A 27,852-nucleotide genomic window follows, 5' to 3' on the forward strand; every position below is an offset into this window, starting at 1 on the left:
CACGCACACGCACACGCACACACATGCACACACACGCATGCACACACACACACACATACAACAATGAAATAAATAAATAAATGAGCAAATAAATAATAGTAGTGATAATCATGTTAAAGGTTTTAACCAAGGTTTGTACCTTGCTTTAATATGCTGTGATGAACAAATCACTCTATTTTTATAAGTAGTTATTTCATGATAAGAAGGTATTCAGGAAAGGGGCTGCCTATAAAGGTTCAAGGGAGGGTGTAATTAATAAAGTTGGCAATAAATGTTAAGTTACCAAGATGTACTTGTAAATATCCAGCTTGAACTAAGATTCTGTTCATTATGAGACTATGTTGAAGTCAACATTTCCAAGGGGGAGGGGTACTGATTCAATTTAAACTAAAAATTTCGTCAACTTCCCCTATCCTCACCATGATCAGCCTGAAAAATTACAAGAGCTTCACTTTTTTTTTTAACACATCTTACTTTAATTGTCTTAGTTATAAATGAATTCACAGAGCTCCCTGTCAGCTGGCTCTCTTACACCCTTGCTTTTTGCATTAGTAGGTAGTAGAAATAAATGCTGCAATTAACTAAATGGAAATTTGGGCTACTTAAAGAAGACCTGTTTTCCTCACCAGATTTCCAATGCTCCAGCTCAGATGTGAGGTTACCAAATGTCTCACCAAATGCTCCCCCAGACCTGAGCATTCACCAATCAAGTCAGTTTATAATCCGCTCTGACTTTAACTTGAGTTGTCAGGTGTCCCACCGAACAATGCTCCTCTGGAGTGTTTATCAATTGGGTGACAAAAATATACCGGTACTCTTTCTTACAAGGAATGGCTCCTCAGAAATGCAAATTTCTCCACGCTTGTTACCAGTTGGTGAATTTTTGGTTCAACTTAACGTTAGCATAAAAGGAACAGCAGTGTTTGGAGTCAGTCAGGGTTACTTCAAGGTGGTGAGTAGTCCTTTAGTTGCATCTATTGCTGGAGGAAGCAAGGTGGCCAGAGGACTGGGCAGAACATTGATTTTTGATGCATCCCTTTCGTATGATCCTGATGAGGAGAATAAACATTTCTCAGGTTAGTGAATAAAAACAAATACCCAAGACAGTTTCTTTAGGCAACAGACCCTTCCACGGTTTTTACGGCCATATTGTTTGGGGGTCAAACAGAACCTCGTTGCGTAGCAACAAGCAATATATTCTTTTGTAATTATTCGACGCGCGTCGGTACCTTCGCTCAATATCGTAACTTTATAAAGGGAAAATCGCTTATTTTCGTCTCCAAATCTAGTGGGAACATAGATAAGGCGTTACTAAAAGTAAGTGCCGAATTTTTGGCGAAGTACCTTTATATCACTGTGTTTTATGGGCAGATTGATATGTTGTTTGAAGGTGACCTCGTGGCCGCCATGGTGCGAGAATGGCATTTTGAAAAGCACTTCTTTCGGTTGAGAAATTAGAGTATGTTTTTTAGCCATCGATATTGTGTAGTTTTAAATTTTAGGATTTATGGTGGGAGTAAGTACTCAAATAAGGTTCTGAAAGCATCTGTATTTTGCATGCCAGTATAGAGGCGAACATCAGCATCTCTGGTTATTTGTGAAGAGGCTGTACACAGTTTTAACCCAGGGGAATCGTCTCCACTTTTCATCAATTCGTCACTTGCAGTGATGATATCACTATTATCAACCGATGTTGATAATCGCCGCCTTTTGGGTGACTTAGTATTTGAATGCTCAAAAGGAGTCAAAAAAAAAAGTAGGTATTGGATTGCTTACTGAAGGCTTCCCGTCTCGAAAATGATTGGAGCAGATGACAACACTCTCCCTTGACTTTCCTATTGAGAAATATTTTCTTCCCTTCTGAACCTGTCGAGACCATGCTTCAATTAATGATTGCTTGGGCTTGTGGAACGATAACTTCTGTATTTGTGAGTGGATGACCCATTTTTTCGGATCTCTATCGTTGTTACAACTGCCGACAGAACACCTAGCTATCTCCAAAACCCATTAAACCAAGGGTTTCTCTTTGCCGAGTTATTGGTTTTTCAAGAGTAGCCTGTCTGGACGAAAAGGTTTAAAGAGCACGTAAACGCATTTATTTCAATTTTTCCTCTGCACAATTAAGTTACTTAAATACAAAAAGTCATTCGGAAAAGCTGTACTCTGACCTTCTGGCATTATGTCGGCCGCGAGGTCACGTCCAAAGAAAAACGATCTCAATGTTCCCATAAAACGCAGAGAAGAAAAGGTTTTTCGTCGAGAGGAGAAAAAGTCACTCGCCTTTATTGATGTCATCTCTTTTTCAGCGATGAATATTAATTTTTGTTCCTGAACAAAGCGAAAATTTAAACGAGGGAGCGATGCGCGTCTTCTTATCATAAGAGATTCAATGGCTCGTTGCTACGCAACGAGGTTTTGTTTGACCCCCAACCAATATGGCCGATAAAACCGTGGAAGGGTCTATTCGAGCAATCGACAGTTTCAAACTGCAAAACATTAACCATAGAGCCTCAGTCTGCTTCAAGAACGCTCTCGGTCGTAACAAAATGGCGGTCGATAAAGTAGAACGCTACCCACTGGATAAATCTCTGTGTGGTGGATAGCGCAGACGCGAGCCCATATTGATGTCATGTTTAATGAGTGTAACAATAGAATACGAACGACCTCTTAGCCCACAGCGAAGTCTGCCGAGTGTTACCCGACATTCCTCGCTCTTGGCTTTTGTCTGTTTTTGAACATCTTTGGTCGTTCAACGCTCGGTGACGATTTTTTTAGATCGCTTCGAATGTCACTCGGAATTAGCACATGATCACACATTTCCGATGCTAATTGTTGTTTGTTTCGTAGTACAACAAAAGAAGATAAAAATCTCACAATCATTTCAGAATGGTACGTGAAAAAAACAAAGCTTTACTTGCAGGGCCGGGTGTGATCGGCGCATCATAAAAACTCAGAGGATTTGTTTTTTCTTCAAGAGAGTACTTTACCGTTTAAATCAGCAAATTGTGGCCGGTAGATCCAAAGAAATAATTTTTTTATGGCTGATGTCAAAACGAGTGAGTGACTGTAACAATAGCATTCCAATCTTGCCAATTGTTTTTTTCGGGGTATCTTAGTAGTTTGACATTCGCACTCGATGCACGGTTGAGTTCTCTCCTTTTGTGATCTCTTGATTATCGCCAAAAACACTTTATGTTTTCAAGTCGTGCCGTGACACTACGGAAGGGCATAGTGTAAAATATAGACTGGACTGGACTATTTTTTGGACGAGTTTTTGCACACCTTTAGTACTCAGGGAGGGGTGGGTGCAGTTGACAAGTACTGAGGGAGGGGTAGGGGAAGAGTGTTATTACTCAGGGAGGGGTGGTAGGTGATTGTAATTGCAAACACTACTGGTTAATGGAGCTTTTACTCGATCGTAATAATTATTGATTGTTTTTAAACAGGCGCGCGGAAGAAAATTTAGTGGTGAACAATAAAGACAGTACTTATGTCTCGGAACTATCGGTCTGATAGTTGCTCCTTGGAAATTAAAACTAGCATATTTGTTTTAAGAATATCAAATTTCCGCGGAACAACTATCAGCCGATAGTTCCTCGACAGAAACACTCTATTGTTTAACTAGGTATTTCGGTGTAGTGCGAAATTCTGTGATCTCGTCTGATAAGATGACTGACAAAAGGAAGATAGATAAATTCAGTAATAACATACTATATACACAAAGGAAAACGTGAAGCAGCTGATAGTACACACACAAGTCGACTCAAAAGGCAAACGGATAACTCAACAGTGGAGGATCGTAAACGCCGTATTTTAAATATAAATTAAAGTCCAGTGTTTACGTGGCAGTTTAGCTTTCGCATAACGGAAATTCCGAGATCTCGTCTGATAGCGAGTTTGACTAATGGTCGTGGGTCGTGGGTACAAGTCGTGGGTCGTGGGTGTGGGTGTGGGTAAAAGTCGTGGGTGTGGTTAATACCTAATAATAAAAATAACCATTTAAAATATTAAATATAATAATACATAAATTTTATACAACCCTGTCATTCATTAATTTAACTGTTCTTTCTTCTAGTTATTTTACTTTGTTTATTCAATTTACCCTCTTTACGTTTATTTTTATCTGTTATCTCACTTTTAATGGCAGGGGTCGCACTTTGGCCTTAATTTTTTTATGTCGCGTCATAAGTTGTCCTACAAATATGTCGCGACATTTACACCACGGGAGTCATGGAGGTCGCACTTGTGCGACATAAATGATATTTGAAACCAGACTGTCAACTCTTAATATTTCACGCGTGAAAAGAGCGCCAAATAAAACTTTGTCGACATGAAGCTGGTGCTAGTTTTATTAGCGACATTTCTTCATTCTCTGTTTAATTTGTTCAATGTACAAAACCTTCTTGATTTGTACGCATTGTACAGCACTCGCCGACGGCAAATATTGGCTCTTGCCGCTTTAAACCGACGTCGACGGATGCGAAAAAATGGGAAAATATCTGCGAGCCAAAGGGTGAAAACAAGCCATTCCCATACTGAAAATAATCAGGTGAATAGTACAAATTTGTAAATTGGTATGGGTTGAAATTCGCAATAGGGACCACATAAAACGTTTGTCAAGAAAACCTGTGACTAAAATATTGAACCGATAGCTAGCTGCGCACACGTGTTGTCTTTGCAGAATTGCGAAAATCCAAATTTTTACTAGTTTTTCAGATTTGATGGACGTTGCGACAGAAGGAAAACAAAAATTGTTATTTTAAAGCGATAAGACGAGATATGGCCTGCCTCGAGGTAGGACATCGGCTTTTTGATATTTAGGTCCTTCGGACATAGTTATGTCTGGTTGCGACAAAAGGGTCGCACTTGTCGCAAGCACGCGATGACAGATTTTATGTCCAATGTAAACACCAAAAGCGTAAGTGCGACCCCTGCCTTAGTTTCAGCTTCGCGACGCATTCCGAGATCTCGTTTGATAACAAAGGGAAGAGAGAAATCTTGTAATTACACAGTGTACAAGTTTTTCGAGCTGTGCGTTCTGCGTTTTCGAGGTCTGTGTTAACGAGACACCTGAGTTGCTTTGTACGATTTGTACCAAAAATGATTTCATATTTTGGCGCAAAAATGGAAGACATGCTCGAGAACCAAACGGATCAAAGAGAGGTTTTTATTCTTATTTCATCGCTGTTCATTTCTTTATATCAAAGAGCAAGACGAGCAGGAGCAATTTTACTGCAGCGCCTGATTTCTCGAAGGATTCAAAGACGACGAAGAGCCGCATTTAGTCAATTCTTGACTATTTTTGCGTGAATATTTATAAGAACAAACTAAACCTGGAGTGAATCAGAAAAAAAATAAGGAATTCAGAAGCGATTTATACTCACATGATTTCTCTAAATCGCGACATCGTGGATTTTCGCGCGCACGCGGCAAAATCTTCAACAGCAGTCACGTCCTCAAGCGCTTCCAAAATTAGTTTCTCAACACGATAATTCCGGATCTGTCACCAGCGCGATCGCCGACGAGCGTCCATTGGTCAGCTACTCCGGGATTTGATTTTTCCCTTTTTCTGCTTTGGTAGTCTGGAAAGGCCGGAATTCCGCCGGAATATTTCAACGTCTCTTTTTTTAATTCAAAACAACTCCGATGATTTTCCGAAGAGCGTCGAGCTCCGAATATACCTCGATGATTAACCGAAAAATATCCGAGGGTCTCCGAAGTTACCCGGAGATCCTCGAGGAACAATCGAACCCCCGGCTTCATTTGTTTTTTATCGACTTTTTTATCTCATCTTTTGTTTATTTTTATTTATTAACTTATCTATTTTTTAACGGCCGTGAAATTAAATAATAAACAGCAAATCATTGGTCAAATTATAGGTTAACACGGTCAGCGTCCCTTTAATCGAGATCTCGATTATTCATTAAAAGGGTAGAAAGAAAATATGGCAATGCCTTAGTCAGTCTGCCATTTACACAATTTCAATTCTGGGAAAGCACTGCTTAACGAAAGCGACAAGCTCTTCCGTTAAAGACAAGCCTCCCCCATTCCTCCTCAACAAACCTTGCAGGTTTTCTATTGCGAATGCCAAAAAACACCAGGCTGTTCTTCGCAAACTCCACGGCTTTATTCTTCACTTAGTTACTATACTCACAGATCACGTCTCTATCCTTCTCGATAGAAAAAAGCAACCAAAAAATCTTGGCAAGTTTTATCTTATCAGTACGTGCGGCACACCCTAGCATCAAGATAACGATATCAGCTAACAAATGGACCGGTTAATTGATCCCATTACCGACACTGAAACCACAAGCGAAAAGTTGTCACCACGCAATCACTTATCTTACTAACTTGTCACACAATCTAACTTAAATTGTCTCAACATTTCCAGCTTACCTCTCCGAAGAGCGTACGAGCTCCGAATATACTCGAAGATTAGCCAAAGATTATCTGAAGGTTTTCGAAGTTACCCGAAGATCCCTGATTTTTTCAAGGCCTGTTTTTAATTTAAAACAACTCCGAAGATTTTCCGAGTGGTGTACGAGCTGTGCATATACTCCGAAGTTACTCGAGGATCCGGCCTGAGGAACAATCGAACCCCCATGAATATGGTCGAACACCTATGAGGAATTAAGAAAACGCTGAAGAATCTATTTTTATGTTCGTTAAACGGAATTTTTGATGGTGAATTTTGTCTTAGCCAAGTGATAAGTTCATGGATATTGGGTAAATTCAAATCAGTTTGTTTCCGGTTGGACAGTTAACCACCCCGATACCCCACTCCTTTCTCCTCGTCCGAAGAACAAAGAACGATCGAAAACGCAGGCCTTGTGAGTACTTGGCATGCAGTAAAATGCGTAATGACGCCATTGTCTAAAAAGTGATCGCGAAATAATTTTTTGAGTAAATAACTTAAATTTTGAATAAAAATAGGACGACAAAAAGAAATTCTTGTATACGCGACACGTTAGGTATCACAATACTGTATGGCCACGTGTATAATCATACCATCTACATGATGCACAACTACTGCGTCGTAATAGCGACGCACGGTCGAGCAAGAAAGAGTAAAGCATTTGCGCTAAGTCGATTAATCGTTCTGCAAAATGGAGTGGAGAAGAACGTACGCGGATGTTGTATCAGGTATGTTCTATTGGAAGTTTGCTGTTTTTACATTCCTTGTTCTAGATCTCTGGAGATTTACTGTAATTTCCTTTCATTCGGAGCTCGACGCTCTTCGGAAAATCATCGGAGTTGTTTTGAATAAAAAAAACAGACGTTGAAATATTCCGGCGGAATTCCGGATTCCGGCTTTTCCAGAGTACCTTTTGCTTTAGGGTAGTTGTCAAGGGAAATCCGCAGGACATTCTTTTGTTCTCTTGCGGTTTTCAAGCCCCAGACGATAAAACTTTCCCGAGGTAATTTACATAGGGAAAAATCGGTCGCACTTGCAAATTTGAGTTTCCCTAGGGAAACTGTCAACAAGTCAAGTTTCCCTAGGAAAAAACCCTGTAGTGTGACCACAGCTAATATCGCGTTTACGATCCTCCGCTGTCGAGTTACCAGTCTGGCAGAGGTTATGTGTGTGCCTTTTGAGTCAGTCGACTTGTGCACAATCAGTTTTCCTTTGTGTATACAGTGTGTAATTACCAGATTTATCTATCTTTCTTTTGTCATTGATGTTATCGGACGAGATCTCGGAATTTCTGTTCCTTGGCCTCTGACTTTAGCCGCAAATATAGAGTTCACGAGCGCTGTCGCAATTTTAACATTATAGTACTTCTACTCTTTGAAATCATTTACACAGTGTGTAATTACAAGATTTATCTCTTCCCTTTGTTATCAAACGAGATCTTGGAATGCGTCGCGAAACTGAAACTAATTTCATTGACAGTGAGATAACAGATAAAAATAGACGTAAAGTAGGGTAAATTGAATAAACAAAATAAAATAACTAGAAGAAAGAACAGTTAAATTAATGAATGACAGGGTTGTATAAAATTTATGTATTATTATATTTAATATTTTAAATGGTTATTTTTATTATTAAGTATTAACCACACCCACGACTTTTACCCACACCCACGACCCACGACCCACGACCCACGACTTGTACCCACGACCCACGACCATTAGTCAAACCCTCTGATAGCATCAATGACAAAAGGAAGAGAGATAAATCTGGTAATTACGCACTGTATACACGTTTTCGAGGTCTGCGGTCTGCGTTTTCGAGGTCTGTGTTAACGAGACACCTAAGAGAATATTGTTTTGTACGATTGTATCAAATATTATTTCATATAGTAAACGTAAAAACGTTAAAATTGCGATAGCGCTTGTAAATTCTATATTTGCGGCTAAAGTCAAGGGACAAGAAACGGAAATTCTGTGATCTCGTCTGATAACGTCAATGACAAAATAAAGATAGATAAATCTGGTAATTACACAAAGGAAAACTGATGGGGCACAAGTCGACTCAAAAGGCACACGCATAACCTATGCCGGACTGGTAACTCAACAGCGGAGGATCGTAAACGCGATAGTTTCAATAAGAATTAAAGTCCAGTGTTTACGTGGCAGTTTCGCTTTCGCATGGCTAAAAGCTTAAAGAAACGCCGCGGCCTTGCGCAAAATGTTGATGTAGGAGAAGTCAGTCGAAAAACCGATTAAAATAATTATTACGATCGAGTAAAAGCTCCATTAACCAGTACTGTTTACAATTACAACCATCTACACCCCTCCCTGAGTAATAACACTCTTCCCCCACCCCTCCATCAGTACTTGTCGATTGCACCTACCCCTCCCTGAGTACTAAAGGTGTGCCTCCCCCCTATTAAAATGGTCCAAAAAAATCGTCCAAAACATAGTCCAAAAAAATCGTCCAAAAAAATCGTCCAAAAAATAGTCCAAAAAATAGTCCAATCCAGTCCAGTCTATATTTTACCCTATGCCCTACGGAAGACAACCGAAAACGTTAAACATCTCACAATTTTAGGATTGTGTGTCAAAAGTTTCCTAGTAGAAATATCTTGGTAGGTTTGATCGGTGCATCTTCAAACTTAGGAAATTTTTTTTTCTTTGAAGAGACAGCATTTTACCACTGAAATCAGCAAATTATGGAGATCCGAAGAAATAACCTTTTCACTTGGCGTACGTGAAAAAACTACAAAAGAAGATATACATCTCAAAATAATTACCGACGCTTAATTGAAATGAAAACTTTTCCGCGCAGAAATATCTCAATAAACGTGATCTGCATATCGTGTGATCTTAGGGAAACTTTTTTCCCCTGAAAAGAGAGCATTTTACAGTTTGAATCAGCGACTTCTGTCGAAAAGGACCGCTGAGGGCTCGGGCGCACTAGGCAAATTTTTGTTCATTTTGCGAAAAAATCTCTCATCAGTTCAGTGAGACAAGGTCGCTCGGGGATTAGTTTGTCAAGCCCAATCTTTAAATGCGCAGCCGTTCTGCCTCGGAATGGCGGAATATCTTGAGACGCGGAATGACGGAAATATCCTAAAACAAAAGTCTCAAAAAGTGGCATGAAATAAAAAAAATATGCACGATTAACATGCAAAGTTAAAAGGGACATTTGTAATTATTGTTGGAGACCAGAGAATAGGGGAATCGTGAGGCTTTCGAGTTAGTCCCTTTAAGTTATTATTATATTCTTATTGTTATCATTATTATCATCATAATTATTTTTTGTTACCATTTAACTATGGTTGAATGTCAGTCAATATTTTCTTGAATCATCTTTCTCTCGTAGAACAGAGTACTCGTAAATATGTGGGATGCGGCAGGTTTTCTGTTTTACCTGTCAGAACAGTATTCTACTACACTGACTTTTAGCATCATTTTACAACCTCTAGTTCTTTTCAGTGCTACAAAGATGCTATACCAGTAGCCACATGCAGTCTCTGACTGTTTTTTTTTTTCAGTTCTTGCCGCGACACCACAACAGACAATAAACATCTCAAAATAATTTCACATTGGCTGATAGTTTCTAAAGAAACTGTTTGGCACTGCGTCGGTGGGGGTAACGACGAAGGGCTAACGCTCGAAACGTCAGCTTTTATAACCGTAACGGTGGCCAATTTACCATTTCAACTTTGTTGATATATTCAAATTAAAAGGAACAGAGTTTAATCTTTAGTGGAGCAAGGATAATTGACGGATAGAGTAACAGTGAGGTTCCTTAGGCAAGCCCCATAAATTATCACAGTGTGTTAATAAATTATCAGTGTGTTAGACTATTGTTATTTAGTATGATTTCATAGCTGAGCAAAGAGTTCAAGTTCCAGCAATTGATTGGTCGAGCGGTTCCTTATATGACGCTATATAAACCGCTCCAAGCGGTTTATATAAAATGTTAAAATAAAATGTCAATAAATGTTATTAAAATGTTATGATTTTAGAAATTGCTCTGTTGTTCAGCTCTGAAATCATACTAAAACAATTATTCGCCTCACGTTCGGTGAATATTGTCGAATAATCGGTGATATTCACCAAACCTGCGCGAATAATTGTTAAATATACATACATACGTTAATTGACCACTCCCTCATAGAGCTTTTCAGGGCCATTCTTACAACACTGTGCCCCACTCATCCCACCCCAGAGGAGGACGTCCACCACACAGTAATCTCTTGCGTGGGAAATTAACGTCTCCTACCCCTAACCCTGCAGGAGACGTTAGAATCTCTATCCATTTCTTGATAAGGTAGCAAATTCTCCTCAGTTATTTTAAGACCATGAGTATTGGTCCGGCCGGGGCTTGAACCCTCGAACTCCCGCACAACACAATCCGGCGCTCTAACCAATTGAGCTAACCGGGGCGGTTATAACTATTGTTCTTATTATTGCTATTGTTAATATGATTATTTTTTACCATTTAATTAATATGACTGAATCATCTTTATGAGTACAAGGTACTCATAAATATGTGGGATGTGGTAGCAGTAGCCATATGCAGTCTAACCGCTTTTTTTTTCCTAACATAACCACATCTTGGCTTGAGGATAATCTTCTGATAATGTTCAGAGTCATTTATTTATTTTCTGCGATCCCACCTCTTGGTTGTTTTACACCGGTCAACCAGCAATTTTGGATTTACACTGCTAATTTATTTTATTTCATATTGGAAATTACAACCAAACTTGGAACACAAAGACGAACGTTGATAAAACCTTGCCGTTCTGACTGCTAAAGGTTCCTGGTAACCTTGATATCTGATTCCTAACTTCCAAAAAATGAGTACGTTGCTAAGAAGAAATCCTCAGCACTTCAAATATTTCTCGATGGGCTATTTCGTGCTCCAGGCCAAACCTTTAGTAAAATCCATGCTCTTTCCAGACTCCTAAGGCCGTGCTAGCACAACGAAATTCTTATATAGAGTCCGCTCATTACTTGTAGATGCAAGATATCCACGACCAAAAAACAATCCAGTGAACTAGCGCAAGGCATCTTGGTTAGGTTCTCTCGACCGTTGCTCGAATTATCGGCTGAGACCGTCTTCATACGTCTGTTTTGTTTTGTAGTACCCCCAAGATATTCCCAAAGTAATATTCCCAATTTTCAAACCTTATTTCCAATACGGAAAACTCTGCGCTTAAAATTTAATTCAAGATGAGAAACACTGTGTGGTTGTAATATAAGGAGGAACAGGCATCTTTTATTCGTTCATCAAACCGTATCAGATAGCACTGAAAAGTGAACATCCCACGCCTTGAACGGTAAGCAGTTAACAAAACATTTTTTTTTCCGCGCATTGAAAAATATTTGAAGGATAATAAACACAGTAGCCTCTATTTGGCGCGAAAATATGCTCGTATATCTGTCCTTGGACAATATCTGTTCCTCGATGCTCACAGTTTTCCTCGAGCTTCGCTCTCGGAAGACTGTTCGCATCTCGCAACAGATAATGTCCGCAGACATATATCCGTGCATATTTTTGCGCCAAATAGAGGCTATTGTTCATGTACAAGATATCCCATGCCAGACTACGTTACACAATTTTAGGCCTCAATTTTATATGGCTGTGCAGAAAAGGTTCGCCACAAGATCTTAATAATTCTGATGACGTTGGATGTTATTATGGGGCTGACGATAAAGAATCTGTTGCGCATGAATTTAGAATGAATAACAGTCTTCTGGCAGAAAACGCCTCATACTTCATAACAGTACAGGTAACAAAGGATGAAAGGCACGCTGAGTACACTCAGGAAGTGTTTATCGTTCCTGGCGATCCACCAGAAGTGCAAATCAGGTATGGAAAGCTGATAAATCAGGCGTTAGAACTTTCCCTGTGAACTTAAGGTACCGTGTTTGCAAAACTAAACAAATTCCAGTAAATCAAAGACAATATTTTCCTTCAGTAGATCATTATTTTCCGAAAATAGCTGAATTAGGCCCTTATTAGTTCGAATATGAAATGCTTGTATTGCATGTACTTGAAGATACTTACCTACTTGAAAGTATTATAAGTAGGTAAATATATAGTGAATAATATATCAACAAGAATGAGGCCACAAAGAAATTTTCAGAAGAGCAAAGTCAGAAACAAAGCAGACAAAGCAAGAAAGAAAGTAGAGCCTGCGGTTGTTCAGTATTCCTTTTCAAAGTGTGGAACTGAGTCTTTGAGTAAAAAGTGGATTCTGTTTTGACTATAATAATATACATGAAAAAATTTCTCAGTTCTGATTGGTTAAGGTGAATGTAGTTTTCAGTTAATTCAGTGCAAAGAAAGAAAAAAACCAGACATTCTGATTGGTCAGAATGATTGGTCAATGTCAATGTCACTTGCAGGGTTTGAATAAATTATAATTGCACCTGATGCGCGCGCTTTTCTTCTGCGTAGTTATGAGAAGCTACCTCGTATTTTTTCATGTATATTATTAATAGATAATCACATGATTTTCTCGTACAATTTGGAATAAATGAACACTTGTAAATGTTTTGAAAGACCACAAATTGCACTCGCCCTACGGGCTCATGCAATTTTGTTAGTCTGTGAAAAAATTTACTCGTGCTTATTTATTCCAAATTGCACTCGAAATCATGTGATTACCTATACAAATTCTTAAATTACCTACAGGTGTATAGAAAACTGCGATACCAAACTGAGCCCATCTGGTAGAATGGCTTTACAGGGCATGTGTACAGGTGCTTCATGTCATGGTGACCTTATTTTCAAGTGGACAGTTTTAAAAGACTTGAATAACTCTTCAAACAGTTCTCAGTGGACTGAGGTTTTAGAGATACAGGAATTGATAGTTACTCGAGTTTCATCAAAATCTCTCGTCACTAGGCCTGGAGGGCTGACACCCGATACCAGGTATAAGTTCATATTGACTGCCCAACGACCAGGTGGATACCGCGGGTGTTCCGAGTATCATGTGACCTCAAACAGCCTGCCTGTTGGTGGAGTATGCAGTGTAAGCCCGACATCAGGAGTCACTCTTACAACAGAGTTTACTTTTGCCTGTAATAACTGGCAGGATCCAGACCTTCAGTTACAGTATGAATTTATTTACCTCACAAATGAAAATCTTCTCAATGTGGCATACAAAGGCGTAAAAAAAAGCTTAACGACCAAACTTCCAGCTGGAGAGAGGGAAAATAACTTTACCATCGACTTTCGAGTGCGAGTGACTAACATGGTGGGAGTATTCGTTGAAATGAGGACCCCTGTTCAGGTAAGAAACAGAAATTCCGAAGAAATAGCCTGTCTCCTCGTCGCTTTCTTTACTGTGCCACCGTAATTTTTCATTTCAGTCAACATTGTCTATCATATTGAGATGAATCGCATGTGAGCTATCAGTAGATTATTGCATTTACTTTTGATACCAGGTCTTAGAACCCAGCATTGAACAAGCAAACCTCTCAGACATTGTCCAAAACCTCACAACTGGAGATGAAAGTGAGCTGAAGTATTTGATCCAGTCAGGTGACGTGTCACGTGCTCTACAATTGACGGCGGCAGCCATTTCGGTCGTCGATGTCATTGCGCTTAGGAAAACGACCGAAAGTCAGGCCCATGAATTGACAGAGAAACGGATTATGGTAAATATCAATTATTATGAGCCATTCATAGTAAGAATCCATGTAAAACATCTCAAAATGCCTTTATCAGAAAATTCGACTGTGCAAAGTTTCATTAATTTACATATTAGACGGGCTTAACTAGGGCGCTTTCTGCCTTGAGCTGGGCCGGGTTCGCCTGAACAACACTTGTTTTGCACATTGTTACTTTGAGACCTGATAAGCTGATGGCCTTCAGCCTTGAGTTATAGTTTAGCACAACTGGCTTTAGCGCAGATGCGACCTAACTCAAAATCTCCCTTCATAACCATGTCGTAATTCACCTTGTTGAGCATTTTATCGTGCTCACATGAACGATCACCAATCAGAGATAGAACCGATGTTAAGTTAAAAGTTTTCAATTCTTGATTGATGTGTAGAAATGACGTTTTTACCGTACATACTTCTGAGCATCTTGTATTGCATCTCTGAAAGAGGCAGTTGTTTCAGTTTTTATAGCTCAAAGTTTTTTCACCCTATGGACATACCTTAGTGAGAAATTACGTTCAATTAAATAATTGAGAGATTTCACGCTTATTTTAAACAATACTTCCTGTTTTACTCTTTTACGTTTCAACCAATGTCACCTTTTCTCTTGTAATTGTTATAGATGAAATCAAACTTAATACAGCTGTTGTCCACCATCCCAGTAGATACAGTCGTTAGAGTCCAGCAGGTGTCAAATGTGATTGCCTCCGCCAGCTCGGTCATTGACGAGGTTACCGTTGAAGCACAGGTAATGTCATATTTAGCAGGTGCTGCCTTGTCATCAAACGCAGATCACTCTTTAGCCAAAATCAAAGGTAAACCCTTTCTCATTTGGGTCCCTTTAATTTATTGTTTTTGTACAGAAGGATGCAATAGATGCACTTGGAAAGATGACTGCAGTTTTGAAGATGGAGAGTACAGCTGATGGAAAATACGACACGCTCTTTAATTGCGCACAGAGTCTTGTGAATGGTTTTGGTAGCATTCTTAGGGTAGCATCAGATGAAGCTAGCATATACGATTCGCATTCGCAGGAAAAGTCGTACATCAAAGCTAGCTTCATAAGAACAGATGAACGACTCCCACGAAAGAGGCGGAGGTTGGCCTTCAGGTCAAGAACTTCTTTGTCATATTCATTGGCCAGAAGGAGCGAGAGAGACGCTTCTTACGCCCAGCTACAGGTAAAGTTCGCCTGTAACATGTGTTCAAAAGCTACCCTGTGGATGTTAAAAGAAAATTAAGTGCCTCTGTCTGAGAAAGTGTTCCAGGGGCCAGAAGTGGTAGTCAACTGATTTGGCTGAAATTTGGCACAAAAGTTGAGTGTGGTAAGATATTTCAAAAGCCACGTAGCTCACTTCTCTGACTGTTTTTTTCTGGAGTTTCAAGGGGAGTTCCATTTGTGGCCTGTCGAGCACCAAAAATTCATCCTTCTAGTTGGTATTTTGAAAGTGCTACAAAACTCCATTGGTAAACTGTGCTGCCAAACGAATTTGACCATGGACTCTACTATAGTGGAGCTTTTACTTCATAAATATAACTTTTTTCTCAAGTGATTAGACAGAGAGAGGCCTGGGGCGAAAGTTTGGTCAAATTTGAGGTCAAAACCATTACTCAAAATTGCCATTTTTCAAAAAACCATAACACTCACCTGCCTTATTGCATAACTTTCATACCAAATCCATTATGTACTTTGGTGACCCACTTATCAAAATGAGTTGAGAAAAATTTGGCTTATTCAGGTTTGTTAGGTTTCTGGCACAAACTCTCCATGCCCCTCTAAGGCCAAGCAAAATGGAGTTTTGAGCATAATTCATGCTATAAACAGACCAAATTCTTGACATAAGGCCTTAATTTTGTATTAGGTGAGTGAAAATGAAACATCAAACCAAATCAGTGTCATTATCTAGAAATATTTCGACTCATTCCTTACAAATGCACTAAGAAGGCATCTGATTAGCACTACAAACGCCTAGCGGGTTAGAAAAATAAAGTAAAGTAATAAGTGAAAACTTTGTACCCATCATAGGGCACAAATGATGATGTACTGACCTAGATATGACTATTTTTTAAAGGTGCTTGAATATTCTCTGATCTATGTTTGTTAGGCCACATTTCCCTACGTATCATACTCCAAGCATGCAAAGTCTCTATATTTTGTCAGGCCGTTTTTTATTTGAAAATAAAGTGACCTTAACCCGGCCTGAACCGTTAAGCTAAGAATAAAACGATCGTTAAAAGATGATTCACGTCTGACCTTTGAATAGGCGGAATAGCTCTCGCAAATACCCATCACTACGCGAGCATGACCATGCATAAATAAGCTTATGTGCCGCAGTGAGCACCGTCCAGGTGACCTGTGATCCACCAGAGGTCTTAAGTACTTTACAACTGAATAAATGAAACTATCAAACAAAGAGGGAATCAACAGTCAGAAGAGCTGGATGATAAAAAATTATTGTTGCTGTTTTAATGAAATATTCCACACGAGACATGAGAAGTCGCCGATAGGGCCCGCCATTTTGGACGTGAGAGTATTAGGACTGGACCGTGTTTCCATCCCTCCCCCTATTCAAGCGTAAATGTTTGTGTCCTTATCAGTTATTAAAAGAGTAGCGATAAGTTTCAGGAGAATTTTACGATGGCGCTTTGTTCCTTTGGAGGGGTAGATGATCAGTGCGGTGCCTTGTCATGGGCTGTGTACAAAAAGAATGACGCCTTTGTTGTCTCGCGATAATGACCTGACTGCTTGGTTAAAACACAAGTACAAGGGGTCAGGTGCGTCCGGGCAAGACGAAGACCAGGTGATACCAAAGCTACAAGTACAGATAATTCAAAATATAAGAAAGCGCTCACACACGCGCATAAATGTAGTTGATGGCTTTTCAAGTGCCACTCGATAAGAGCGGTCCTTTCAACTTCCCGTCCAAAAAAAATTTTCCTTAATTTTTTCCCTATGAAGAAGGTTTAGGACACATGTTTCAGAAATAGTTTGGTTGTTTTCCAGTTCTCTTTTGTATGAAGATTTCAACTTTCGCGAACTCTCTGCCAAGGGAAGATTAGCGAAGGTGTTGCAAAAGCAAAAACTCAGTCAACTACTGTCATTGTGCGAGTTTTTCGACATTGAAACTATAGGTAATGCTAAGTCTAAGCCTTCGTATTATGAACCTCTTCTACAGTTAGCTAACTCCTGTGATTACCGCAAGTGATGGTCAACAAACCCGCGTTACTCAAAACTCAGTGAAGGTTGCGTGACTCCTCGACTTGGTCCAGTACTTTCACTCTCACGTCCAATATGGTGGTCTAGTCGATATGATAACAATCGCATCTCGAGGTGCTGCGTGGCATGTTTCACATAAACTGCAACACAAAATATTTGTTATCCAGCTTTTCGAACTGTGGATTTCTTATTTACTGTCGGATGATTTGATTTTTTAAGCTCTAACGTACCAGGGAAATCGGATGGATCACAAGTCACCAGGACGCTACTCACTACAACTTGTATGTATCATCCTGCTCTTTTACTGATGCCATCGTGCGTATTTACAAGAGCTAGCAAAGCTAGCAAAAGTTTAACCACAGATCTGTTAACGGTCGTTTTCATTAAGTTCACTTCACATTGCATCAATAAATGGATCCGACAAAATATAGAGACCTTGCATGCTTGTGAGTATAGTATGTATGGAAATGTGACCTGAAAAATATATATCAGAGGAAATTCAAGCATTTCTAAACAAAGAGGTTGTCATATCTAGGTGAGGACAACATTATTTGTGCTCTATGATGGGTACTAAGTTTTCAAAGAAAAAAAAACCTTTATTTGCTAGACCCGGGTGTATGTTGTGCTAACCAGAGGCCTTCTTAAAGCATTTTTAAGCTACAAGTCAAGGTATTTCAAGATATTGACACTGGATTGGCATAAGTGTTTCATTTTCACTCACCGAATACAAAATAAAGGCCTTATGTCAAGAATTTGGTCTGTTTAGAGCATGAATTATGCGCAAAACCCCATTTTGCTTGGCCTTAGAGGGGCATGGAGAGTTTGTGCCAAAAACCTAACAGACCTCAATAAGCCAAATTTTTCTCAACTCATTTAGATAAATAGGTCACTAAAGTACATACTGGCTTTGGTATGAAAGTTATGTAAGAAGGCAGGTAAGTGTTATGGTTTTTTGAAAAATGGCAATTTTGGGTAGTGGTTTGACCTCAAATTTGACCTAACTTTAGCCTCAGGCCCCTCTCTGTCTAATCACTTGAGAACAAGGTTATATGTATGAAGTAAAAGCTCCACTATAGTAGAGTTCATGGTCAAATTTGTTTGACAGCACAATTTACCAATGGAGTTTTATAACACTTTCAAAATGCCAAGTAGAAAGATGAATTTTTGGTGCTCCACAGGCCACACAGGGAACCCCCCCTGAAACTCCAGAACGAACAGTCAGAGAAGTGAGCCAAACTGACTTTTGAAACATCTTATCACACTCAACTTTTGTGCCAAGTTTCAGCCGAATCGGTTGACCACCACTTCTGACCCCTGGAACACTTTCTCAGACAAGGACACTTAAGTACAATAATAGGGGGTATAAGACCCGTGATCAAATCCGTGCCTCATTTATGATGGTTGCTGGACCCATTTCTGCCTGTAGCCTTAGTGTAGTGCATTTCACCCTGAACTTCTTTTTTTCTAGAAATGTTCGGGTAAAAGGGGTATTTAAAGATAAACTTATCTATACCTGGAAAGTAGCTCTCAAATCTTTATTGTTAGTTTGATGGTAGAATTATAGCCATTGGACCGGCACCCCACGCTACCAAATATTATAATTAAATGGCTGATATAAGCTACAAATAATAATGACAGCGACTCTTGTTTCATGGATGTTTTTGTTTTAGTCTCGAATCCACGTTGAGCTTATACTCAAGTCTTTAAGAGAGATCGGAAGTATCATCTTGTCCCGAACTCTCGTTGGTGAGGAGCCGAAGAAGTTTTCAGCCCCTGCCATGTCTCTTTTAGTGTTGCGAGAGGAGCCGGATTTCCTCGTTAGGACTGTTTTGACGAACAAAGGAAATAGTTTTCAGCTTACTTCATTACCTATCCAGTTGGCTGTTACCCAGTATGTAGATAGCCAGGTAGGTGAAATATTTAATTGCATAGCAGTGAAAATATTGCACCTCAGCTAATGTTGAAGAACGCGCCGTCAATGCACCTTTGAGTAAACTTGTAGACGTTCTTGTTCGTGAGAAGATTGTCTGCATGGTCTTGTCTAATAATAAGGGGCTTCCTCTGTGACACCTCAAACTTGTCATTTTGATGGTAGCGAAAGAACAATACACTCTATATAACTTAATTGTACAAAGCCGGCGAATTTGATACAGCACGTTTTCTTTTTGCTTGTTTTAACCAGGCCAAACAATGTCAGATCCCCTCGCCATCTATTGTTCGTTAATTAAGTTAGAGATAAATTCAGTTTCTTTATGGTAAAGCTTTCCGGCACAAAGCGGGGAAACTAATACCTTACTCGGAACCTAGGGGACTATTTGTTCACTTTCGATCCGCCTACCGCAGAATCGACCGTGAGAAATTGAATGACTGAAGATCTGCTGCGCCTTTCAAAACGTCAATCTATAAGTGAAACCTACAGAGAGACTGGGGATACGAGAGATATTTTTGGTAGTTGGTTCTCAACAAACTATTTGAGAGCCATTTAGAGTTACGAATGTTATTTTCTCTGTCTGCAGATGATAACAACAGACTTTACACCTTTTTCTTGGGACACCTCAGGCTCAAGAGTGACGACTGCAGTTTCAAGCCTTGAACTTGAGAACAGTTCTAGTTATTTTCTGAATACAACACGACTGACAGCCCCGATTACAATAAGACTCCAGAACCTCCAAGACCTCACAAATTCTTCTCAGTCTCATTACGTTGGAGCCAACAGAACTGTTTTCTACAAGTTAAATGTCAACCAAACTGGGATGGCCTTGATGCTTAAGATTCGTCCGGAAAGCAATAAGACAATATTTTTGGTGACTGTTAAGTATGGAAAGCGGTCTTCTGAAAGTGAGAGCGACTTAAATTTAACAATACCTGACGTTTCGTCTTGCGATAAGATACCAGATGGTTATGTTAACTGTTCACGTAATCCTTATCTAGTATTCTTGAACCAGGAATTTGTAGAGGGCAAAGGTCTTGGTTACTACTTCATCGGTCTTACATTCGTGTCAAGAATTTCTGAGATCTCTCGTATTAGACGCTGCACAAAGCAATCATGTGTGCAATACAAAGAACCGCCAACTAAGGGTGCAAGTTTCAGCGTACCTCATTACCGGAAAGGTGATGGAAATTACACGATACAAGTGATGCCGGCTGCTTGTCTGTATTGGAATGCGGAAATATCGCGGTGGACGTCTGACGGATGCAAGGTAAAAATTAAGAAGTTATATTAACAGTTTTTGTAAACTGTAACCTATACAACGTTGTATATAGTAAATCCACCCGTTCATGCGGATGGATTGTCGGCTGATAATGTGTGCAGCTGAGAGACGAAGAAGCGAGGGCAAATTTGAAATTTTGAGGACAATCTCTCAGCCAAGGACATCATCAGCTGACATACAGCAAACCCGAAGGGGGCTTATTTATGTAATAATCCTCCCATTAGTTTTCATTCTGCGCGCTGACAGCAGACTTTGTTGACTTTTTTTTGTACTTTCCGGGGCATCATTTGAGATTACCTTTTTGATGTCAGTGGACTACATCATGTAAATTAGCAACGGTGAAATGATGAAACTCTTACAGAAATAGTTATTTTCCTTTGGCTTTGTTTCTTTTCGACAGAAATAACTAAAGGACGAACATCGACGTAACAGGGGGTTATTGCATAATTTTGCACCACGTGACGACAAATAGCCAATAGAATCGCGGGGAAATTAGTGGGTGGTTGTAGTGATGTTTAAACACGTAGTTAAGACAATATACTTAAGTCATTGAAGATTTTATTTCGCTCTCAAATTTCCTACAGAGCTTGGAACAGATAATGATACGTTCGGTCGGAGTTATAACCCTTGGATCATTACCTTCTCTATTATTGGCCTCCTAATTCCATATTATTTAGTTTTCTCCCCACTTTTTTCCCTCCTATTAACATGTTCACTTTGACTTGAAATGAACACCAAAATGTAACTGTTGATGTAAACTGTTTGATTGCAGGTAAGCGAAATGACAACTCAAGATTACGTTCATTGCTCTTGTAACCACCTGAGTGCTTTCGGAGGTCAGTTACTTTTGGCGCCCACTCCCATCGATTTTGATAAAGTTTTCACGGAACTGGTTCGCCTACCAGACAGTGGAAACTTACCTGTAATAATAGCGGTTAGCTGTGTGTTTGGTCTTTATCTTGGACTTCTGCTATGGGCTAGAAAGAATGACAAACTTGATCTCGTGAAGGTAAACATCTTATTTCTATCAATTACCAATATCTGCGGCCAAAGACATCCGGCCTCTAACAAACTCGCGCTCAGTGAGCCATGGATGACTGACAGCAAGCTCCCAATACCCTTATTAGTCGAACAGCTAGTTGGTTTTTTCCTTGCTTTCCAACGAATTTTACTTAACAAGGGTAAACCTGGTGTTCTCTTGAAAAAATCAAACCATCCAATCGCCAACACTTCCAAGTTTTGAATCGTAATTTTTCATCCGCCGAGTCGTCTCCGATCGAAAGGCAAAGTATTGGAGATAATTAGCAGTCAAAGCTCAAAATCAGAGGCAACATTCAGGCTGTAAACGTGAATTTTGCCGTTTCTTGGGGAATTAAGAGAAATGGTGCGACAATCGAAAGCTGAAAATGACTTTGATTGTGTGACACTAGTCATGCTATATGAAACGCAGTGGAAATTTTTAGGGCCGTCGCTTCGGTGAGGAGAAGTATAAACACTTTCCAGAGAGCTTAATTAGTCATATTAAAGCTATATATGGTAAAGGTGACCTTTAACCCGCGTACAAGGTTTGTTAATAATGGTGGTAATAAAATGACTTCTGTCATGCATATTGCTTATTTGCGCCCATGAAGTGACGGTCGTAGATAATAGTTATGCCGTCTAAAAAGTCACTTTATATCATTATTGTTACAGTTTGTGTCCATTCTGAATATATTTTGACCAGTTCCCCTTTATCCCTTGGCAGGTGGGCGAGAGGGCACTTATAGGAGTACCTATGCCTTGGTCTCATATCGTCGAGGTTCAAGTATCAACAGGCGTCTGGCGAAACTCGGGCACCACCGCTAACGTTTTTATTGTACTGGAGGGAAAATTAGGTACCAGTCGACCGTACCATTTGAAGCACGATTCGTGCATTCCTTTTGCAAGAGGGAGTATTATATCCTTCGTTATTTCCATTCCGGTCAACATTGGCACCATAAAAACCGTTCGCGTATGGCATGACAACTCGGGCACCAGTCCATCATGGTTTTTGAATCAGATCAAAGTTAGCGATCCGTTCACTAAGATGCAAAGGAACTTTGTGTGTTTTGCGTGGCTGGCAGTTGATAAAGGTGATGGATTAATTGATCGCACCCTTGGTTTCACATCAGCAGATGACAAAGGAGTTGATTTTTCCGTATATGTTCGGAATAGAATTGCCGAAGAAGTTACTGATTTGCATTTATGGTTTTCTGTCGCTACAAGACCACCAAGATATCGATTTACTCGTGTACAACGTTTATCTTGCTGTCAAGCACTATTGCTGACAACCATGCTAACCAGTGCTATGTTTTACGAACATCAAACCGCGGTGGACAACACACAGGGATCGCTTAGGTTGGGCCGTTTTGTTGTAAACTTCAGAGAGTTCATCATTGCAGTGCAGAGCCTCATGGTTATATTTCCTGCCTATATTTTGACCGTGCAACTTTTTGCTCGAACTCGATCCTCGAAAGAGAATAAGAGAATGGCTCTCAAAACCAACGCAAGGACGAAATTTAGCAAGAGGAAACGCGAGTTTTCTTTCCCACACCGCTTTATTTTCGTTCCTTGGCTCTTCTGTTTCCTCCTGTCGACCTGTGGGGCCGCTTTTGTTATCTTTTATAGTCTACAGTGGGGTGCAGATATAAGTGAGCAGTGGCTGGTTTCGGTTGCAATGTCAGTTTTGTTGGACTTCTTTGTAACGCAACCTTTCCGAATCATCGTCGTTGCTTTTATACTGCCTCATATTTTTAAAAGGGTACCTGATAGGTCTGCCTGGAAATCTAGCCCGGAAGACGCAAAGGTTGATCTCGAAGATATTAAAGTTGGCGGGCTAGGCTATGATGAGGCCGACGAGAGAGAACTTAAAACACCAAAGCCCTTAACAACGAGAAAATTACGTCGTGCAAGGGCCGCTCGAATGAGGGAGGCGTATATGTATACAGCCCTTCGGAATATAGTATCATACATACTGTACTTGTTAATTCTGCTTGTTGTTTGTTACGGTGGGCGTAGCGAACATGGCTACCTGATGACATCGTCCATGAAGAATACATTTGGAGAACTTAATAAGGTATGTGGATTGCTTCTCACTATGAGCTAATCATCTTTTTTCACGCCTGCCCACTTTCATAAGAATGGAGACTGTTGCCTCAATGTTAACGGAAATTTGCAAGGCTTCGTTTCTCGAAGGTACCGTTAACTTACGGGCCTTTGGCTATGTTTTTTATTTAATTCTAGGAAGCTTGACTTAAAAAACTTAAACATATGGTTTAATTTTCTGACTGACTGAATCTCGAACCTGTCTATACGGACCTCGATCTTGAATGTGAAACACCGACAAAAATTCTTTTTGGAGACAAATAGTCACCAGGACCTTCGAGAAACGGATCCGTTAGGGGAACCTATCGAAGGAGTAAAAAAGCTATCAAAGCTACAGTCAAATAGATGAGATTCAGTAAGGACATTTTCATGATTGCAAGGAACTAGTTTTCTACGGCAAAGGTATGGCTGCATGGATGTGTGTCAGCTCAGCTTCAAGGTACCACTTTTGATCTTGAACGGTGCACTGAATACATGGGCGGATGGTAGAATCCTTGAGAAGAGTTTAAATTCAATCACGTTTTTCCATTCCCTGGAAAAAGAGCGAAAAAAAAATTAAATGCGAAGGAGAAATCTCAGAAGAACTCAGAAGGAAGGGAAATTGCTTTTTTTTGACGTCGGCAGATCTCAGGTAACAACCAATCACTGTGACAGATAGTCAGTGACCTGTATGAAAATTTCTCAGTTTATTTATTTATTCATCCCACCGAATATATAGATTTCAGATCGCTTTAACACATGGAACTGGTTACGTGACGTTTTGGTACCCGGGCTTTTTGAGGACGGAAAAGATGTTACCTTAAATAGTTCTAGTCCTTACATTGGAGATGGCGACGCTGTTCTCGTTGGGATGCCTCGTCTTAGGCAGCTACGAGTCAAAGAAGGTATTTCCAAGAAAGTGTTTCCACGTAGACTAAACAAATATGCTCCCTGGATTTATCTCGTCAACAAACTGATTTTAAGTTCAGCTTACATAAGCTTCAACAAGTTCGTCAAAAGTTCACACTTCAAATCGTAAGTGGAGTAAAAAACTCGCAGAAACCAAATGCGACTTGAAATGAAGCAGATCGCATTGAAGGACTTTCAGCGTAAAAATAATAGCTGGGTGCTCTTACCCCAAGGACTATGAGTTTGATTTGAGTAACCTATAAAATAATTCCGAAGAAGCCAGTAACCTGCACAGAAAAATTGTCCATCATAAAGGGTACGCAAATGTCATTTCACAATATTCACTCAGCTTTTACTGAGGAGCGTTAATGAATGCAGGCTTTAATCATTAGCCATCAATTTAAAAATGTATTGGCATCTCATACAAACTATATCTCTAACACTAGGATAAAACAAATATATCGTTTTTTTCCCAATCTAAGGTTCTTGTGATGTCAGCATAGAGGAATTGACAACCCCATTCAACTCCTGCGTGGCTGCGTACACATTCAGTAACGAGGACAAAACCAGCTTCCACGGGAGAAAATGGCGTTTGTCTTCTTCATTTAGGAACGAGTCACGCATTCGTCTTCCTCAGGTCTGTCCAAGTGCTTGGTATTATTCTCCACCCCAGCAAACACTAAATCTTCCCCTATGGGGAAGACTGCATCTGTTTAACTTTTATGGTGAAGGAGGTTACATGGCCGAGCTAGGTTACGACAAAACTGATGCGCTGAAAGTCGTCTCTGAACTAAACCTGTTTGACTGGATTAGCAGGTTTACTAGTGCAATAATTTTTGAGTGCGCGGTTTTTAACTCTCAAGTAAATTTGTTCAGTGTGATTTGGATCCCTATTGAGTTTTCGCCAAGTGGTCTCGTGCTATCTAATCACATGATTCAAACGATGCACGTATATGACATTGGTGGAGGCTACAGTACTGTTACCATAACCTGTCAATTGTTACTAGTGGTTTATATTATATACTTTGTTATTAAGGAAACGAGGAATATGGTCGCGGGAATTCGAATGTATTTCTCACGTTTTCTCAATTGGGTTGAACTCCTCCAGACTATAGCGGTCATTTTCTTTGTGATTGCTCACATCATGAAAGAAACAGAGCTCTTTGCTACCTCAGCTAAACTTAGGAAAAACACTTTTCAATTTATCAGCTTCAATTGGGGAGTTCTTCTACAAGACATGGAAACGATATTGATATCGATACTGATGTTTTTGAACACTTTGAAGTTGTTGTATTTGCTCAAATACAATCCCCGTGTGAGGCATTTATTTTATGCAATGAAAGGATCTGCGCGGGAACTCGCTCAGTGCTCGATTGTATTCGCTGTTTTCATGTTTGGATGTATCCATGTAGGATATCTTCTGTTTGGGAGAGAACTTTACTCTTTTTCTTCACCTTTCATCATACTGCAGTCTCTTCTGGTCGAAGGAGTCGTTGGTGGCGGAGTCGACTATTTTAACGATTGCTGCACAGTCGTTGGCCCTGTTTACTTTACGGCGATAAAAATGGCAGTGAATCTTATTTGCATCAATATTTTCATTTCTGTTCTTGTTTATAATTATGGTCGCATTAGGGAACTCTCCAGAGGAAAATTTGCTCTTGGACGCTTCGTGATAATGAAAACGAAAGAACTTCTAGGTTGCGTGGGCGACCGCCAGGGAGCGAATGGAGACATTTCTGCGCATGATTTACCGATAGAGGAGGACATTCTTCCTGAGGCAGCTGAGATATTGGCAAAGTTGGATCAGATTAATCATCTTTTAAATGTTCACTACGCCGAAGAATTTTGTGAAGACCTTGAACTGTTTTCTTTGTGGTTTGATCTCCACATGCAAGCCAAGAAATCCAAAGATTTACAAGAAAAATGGGTCGATGCACAAGACAATTTTGAGGCTGCTGTAGAAGAAGATTGGGTTGATGCACAAGAATAAAACGTTGTCGCTTTGTGTACCACAGGAAATTGATAAACGACTCGCCTTCTAGACTGATGGATGGGAACTACCAAATCATCTCGAATCGACCTTGATCGCTTTCAGAATTAGAATAAGCTGCAGCTGTAAAGGATATCATTGTTACGTTACCTATGGTACAACTTCAGTCATGTTTCTCCTATAGCATAATTTTATCAAGGCCCCTTTTAAGTTCACGACCTTATATTTCACATGGCCATTTTCGCAAAGGTTTGTTTAGCAACGTTGGGTTTTTATTATAGTTAAACATTCACGATTACGAAAACTTCAGTTATAACTTCTTAGAGCCTTCGTCGACTAGACTTCACCGACCTTCTTAACTTACAACGCAAAATAACTTAACTTAATCACAGTTTTAGTTGCTGTGTTAATTAACGGAAAGCATTCTTAAGTCATTTTGATGTAGTTATTCTTTTAACATTCTTCCAGCAGATTTACCGCAACCCGGCGGTGTATAACGTAGGTTTTGCACATTTATCCGCTGGATTGCAATAAATACGATTACATAAAAGTGGTATCCATGCAACTTGTGATTGCTGGTCGATTGCGTTAATGGGGACTTATTCAGAGTTAGAGACCAGATCAAGGAAAAAATGAACGAATTCCACTGCCTTAGTGTAATAGTCGCCTTGCTACTTGACCAGGACCAAGCTCAAAGTGTGTAAAATAGGAAACAGACTAAGTTCAAAACGAAAAAAGGAGGAAGGTGTTCTCGATTTTTTGTTAGAGACCATTTAGTTGTGGCCTTGGCCGCTGGACAAATCATGTCTTATTCACAAATTCTAAGAAGATTGTAAAATCTAATGGACCTAATGATGAACTATCAAAGTTTGGGCACCCATCAATAGTATTTCTAAAGATTGATATACTCACCTCCTAATTCATTGCGTCGTTGCTTTTTACTTGGAAGAAGTAAAGTATAATGAGGAAGAAATGCTCTGTTTTATTTGCTCTAAACCAGCACTGACATGTCCGTCCCTCTTGTTTTGGTGACTAGTATGGGCGTCCTGATGTATTGCGAACAATCTATAGTTCCCTTTTATGACCGTGAAAATGTAACCGAACTCACAAAAGGGAAAGGAATGTATATCTAAAGGAGCTACATATTCAATTTCTTTTAATCAACAATTCGATTTCAATCAGAGTACTTAATCGCATGGAAAGTTAAAGACGTTCGCACCCATTGCAAAAAACCATCTCTGCTGCGCACGTTCAAATCAAAAAATTTTCGGTGTTCGTCGCACTGAAAGCTCTTGATTGCAACTCAGATGATTTTAGAGTAGTCTTTTTATTTTTTGTTGCGATTCTAAATA

At 39.7% G+C, this 27,852-nt stretch overlaps 1 protein-coding gene across 1 annotated transcript; it reads left to right on the top strand.

Annotated features, from left to right (window-relative positions):
- Positions 1 to 568: 568 nt before the first annotated feature.
- Positions 569 to 27,461, top strand: LOC111344310 (polycystin-1-like protein 2). The gene is made up of 12 exons (XM_022951535.2): positions 569 to 1,076; positions 12,022 to 12,268; positions 13,097 to 13,697; positions 13,852 to 14,064; positions 14,693 to 14,818; positions 14,934 to 15,251; positions 18,958 to 19,194; positions 19,804 to 20,487; positions 21,272 to 21,508; positions 22,244 to 23,593; positions 24,341 to 24,506; positions 24,993 to 27,461. The coding sequence occupies exons 1-12, from the start codon at positions 569 to 571 to the stop codon at positions 26,498 to 26,500; spliced, it is 6,195 nt and encodes a 2,064-aa protein (XP_022807270.2). The 3' UTR covers positions 26,501 to 27,461.
- Positions 27,462 to 27,852: the final 391 nt, after the last annotated feature.

The sequence above is a fragment of the Stylophora pistillata genome, chromosome 4 (assembly GCF_964205215.1).
Source record: "Stylophora pistillata chromosome 4, jaStyPist1.2, whole genome shotgun sequence".
NCBI classification, from domain to species: domain Eukaryota; kingdom Metazoa; phylum Cnidaria; class Anthozoa; order Scleractinia; family Pocilloporidae; genus Stylophora; species Stylophora pistillata.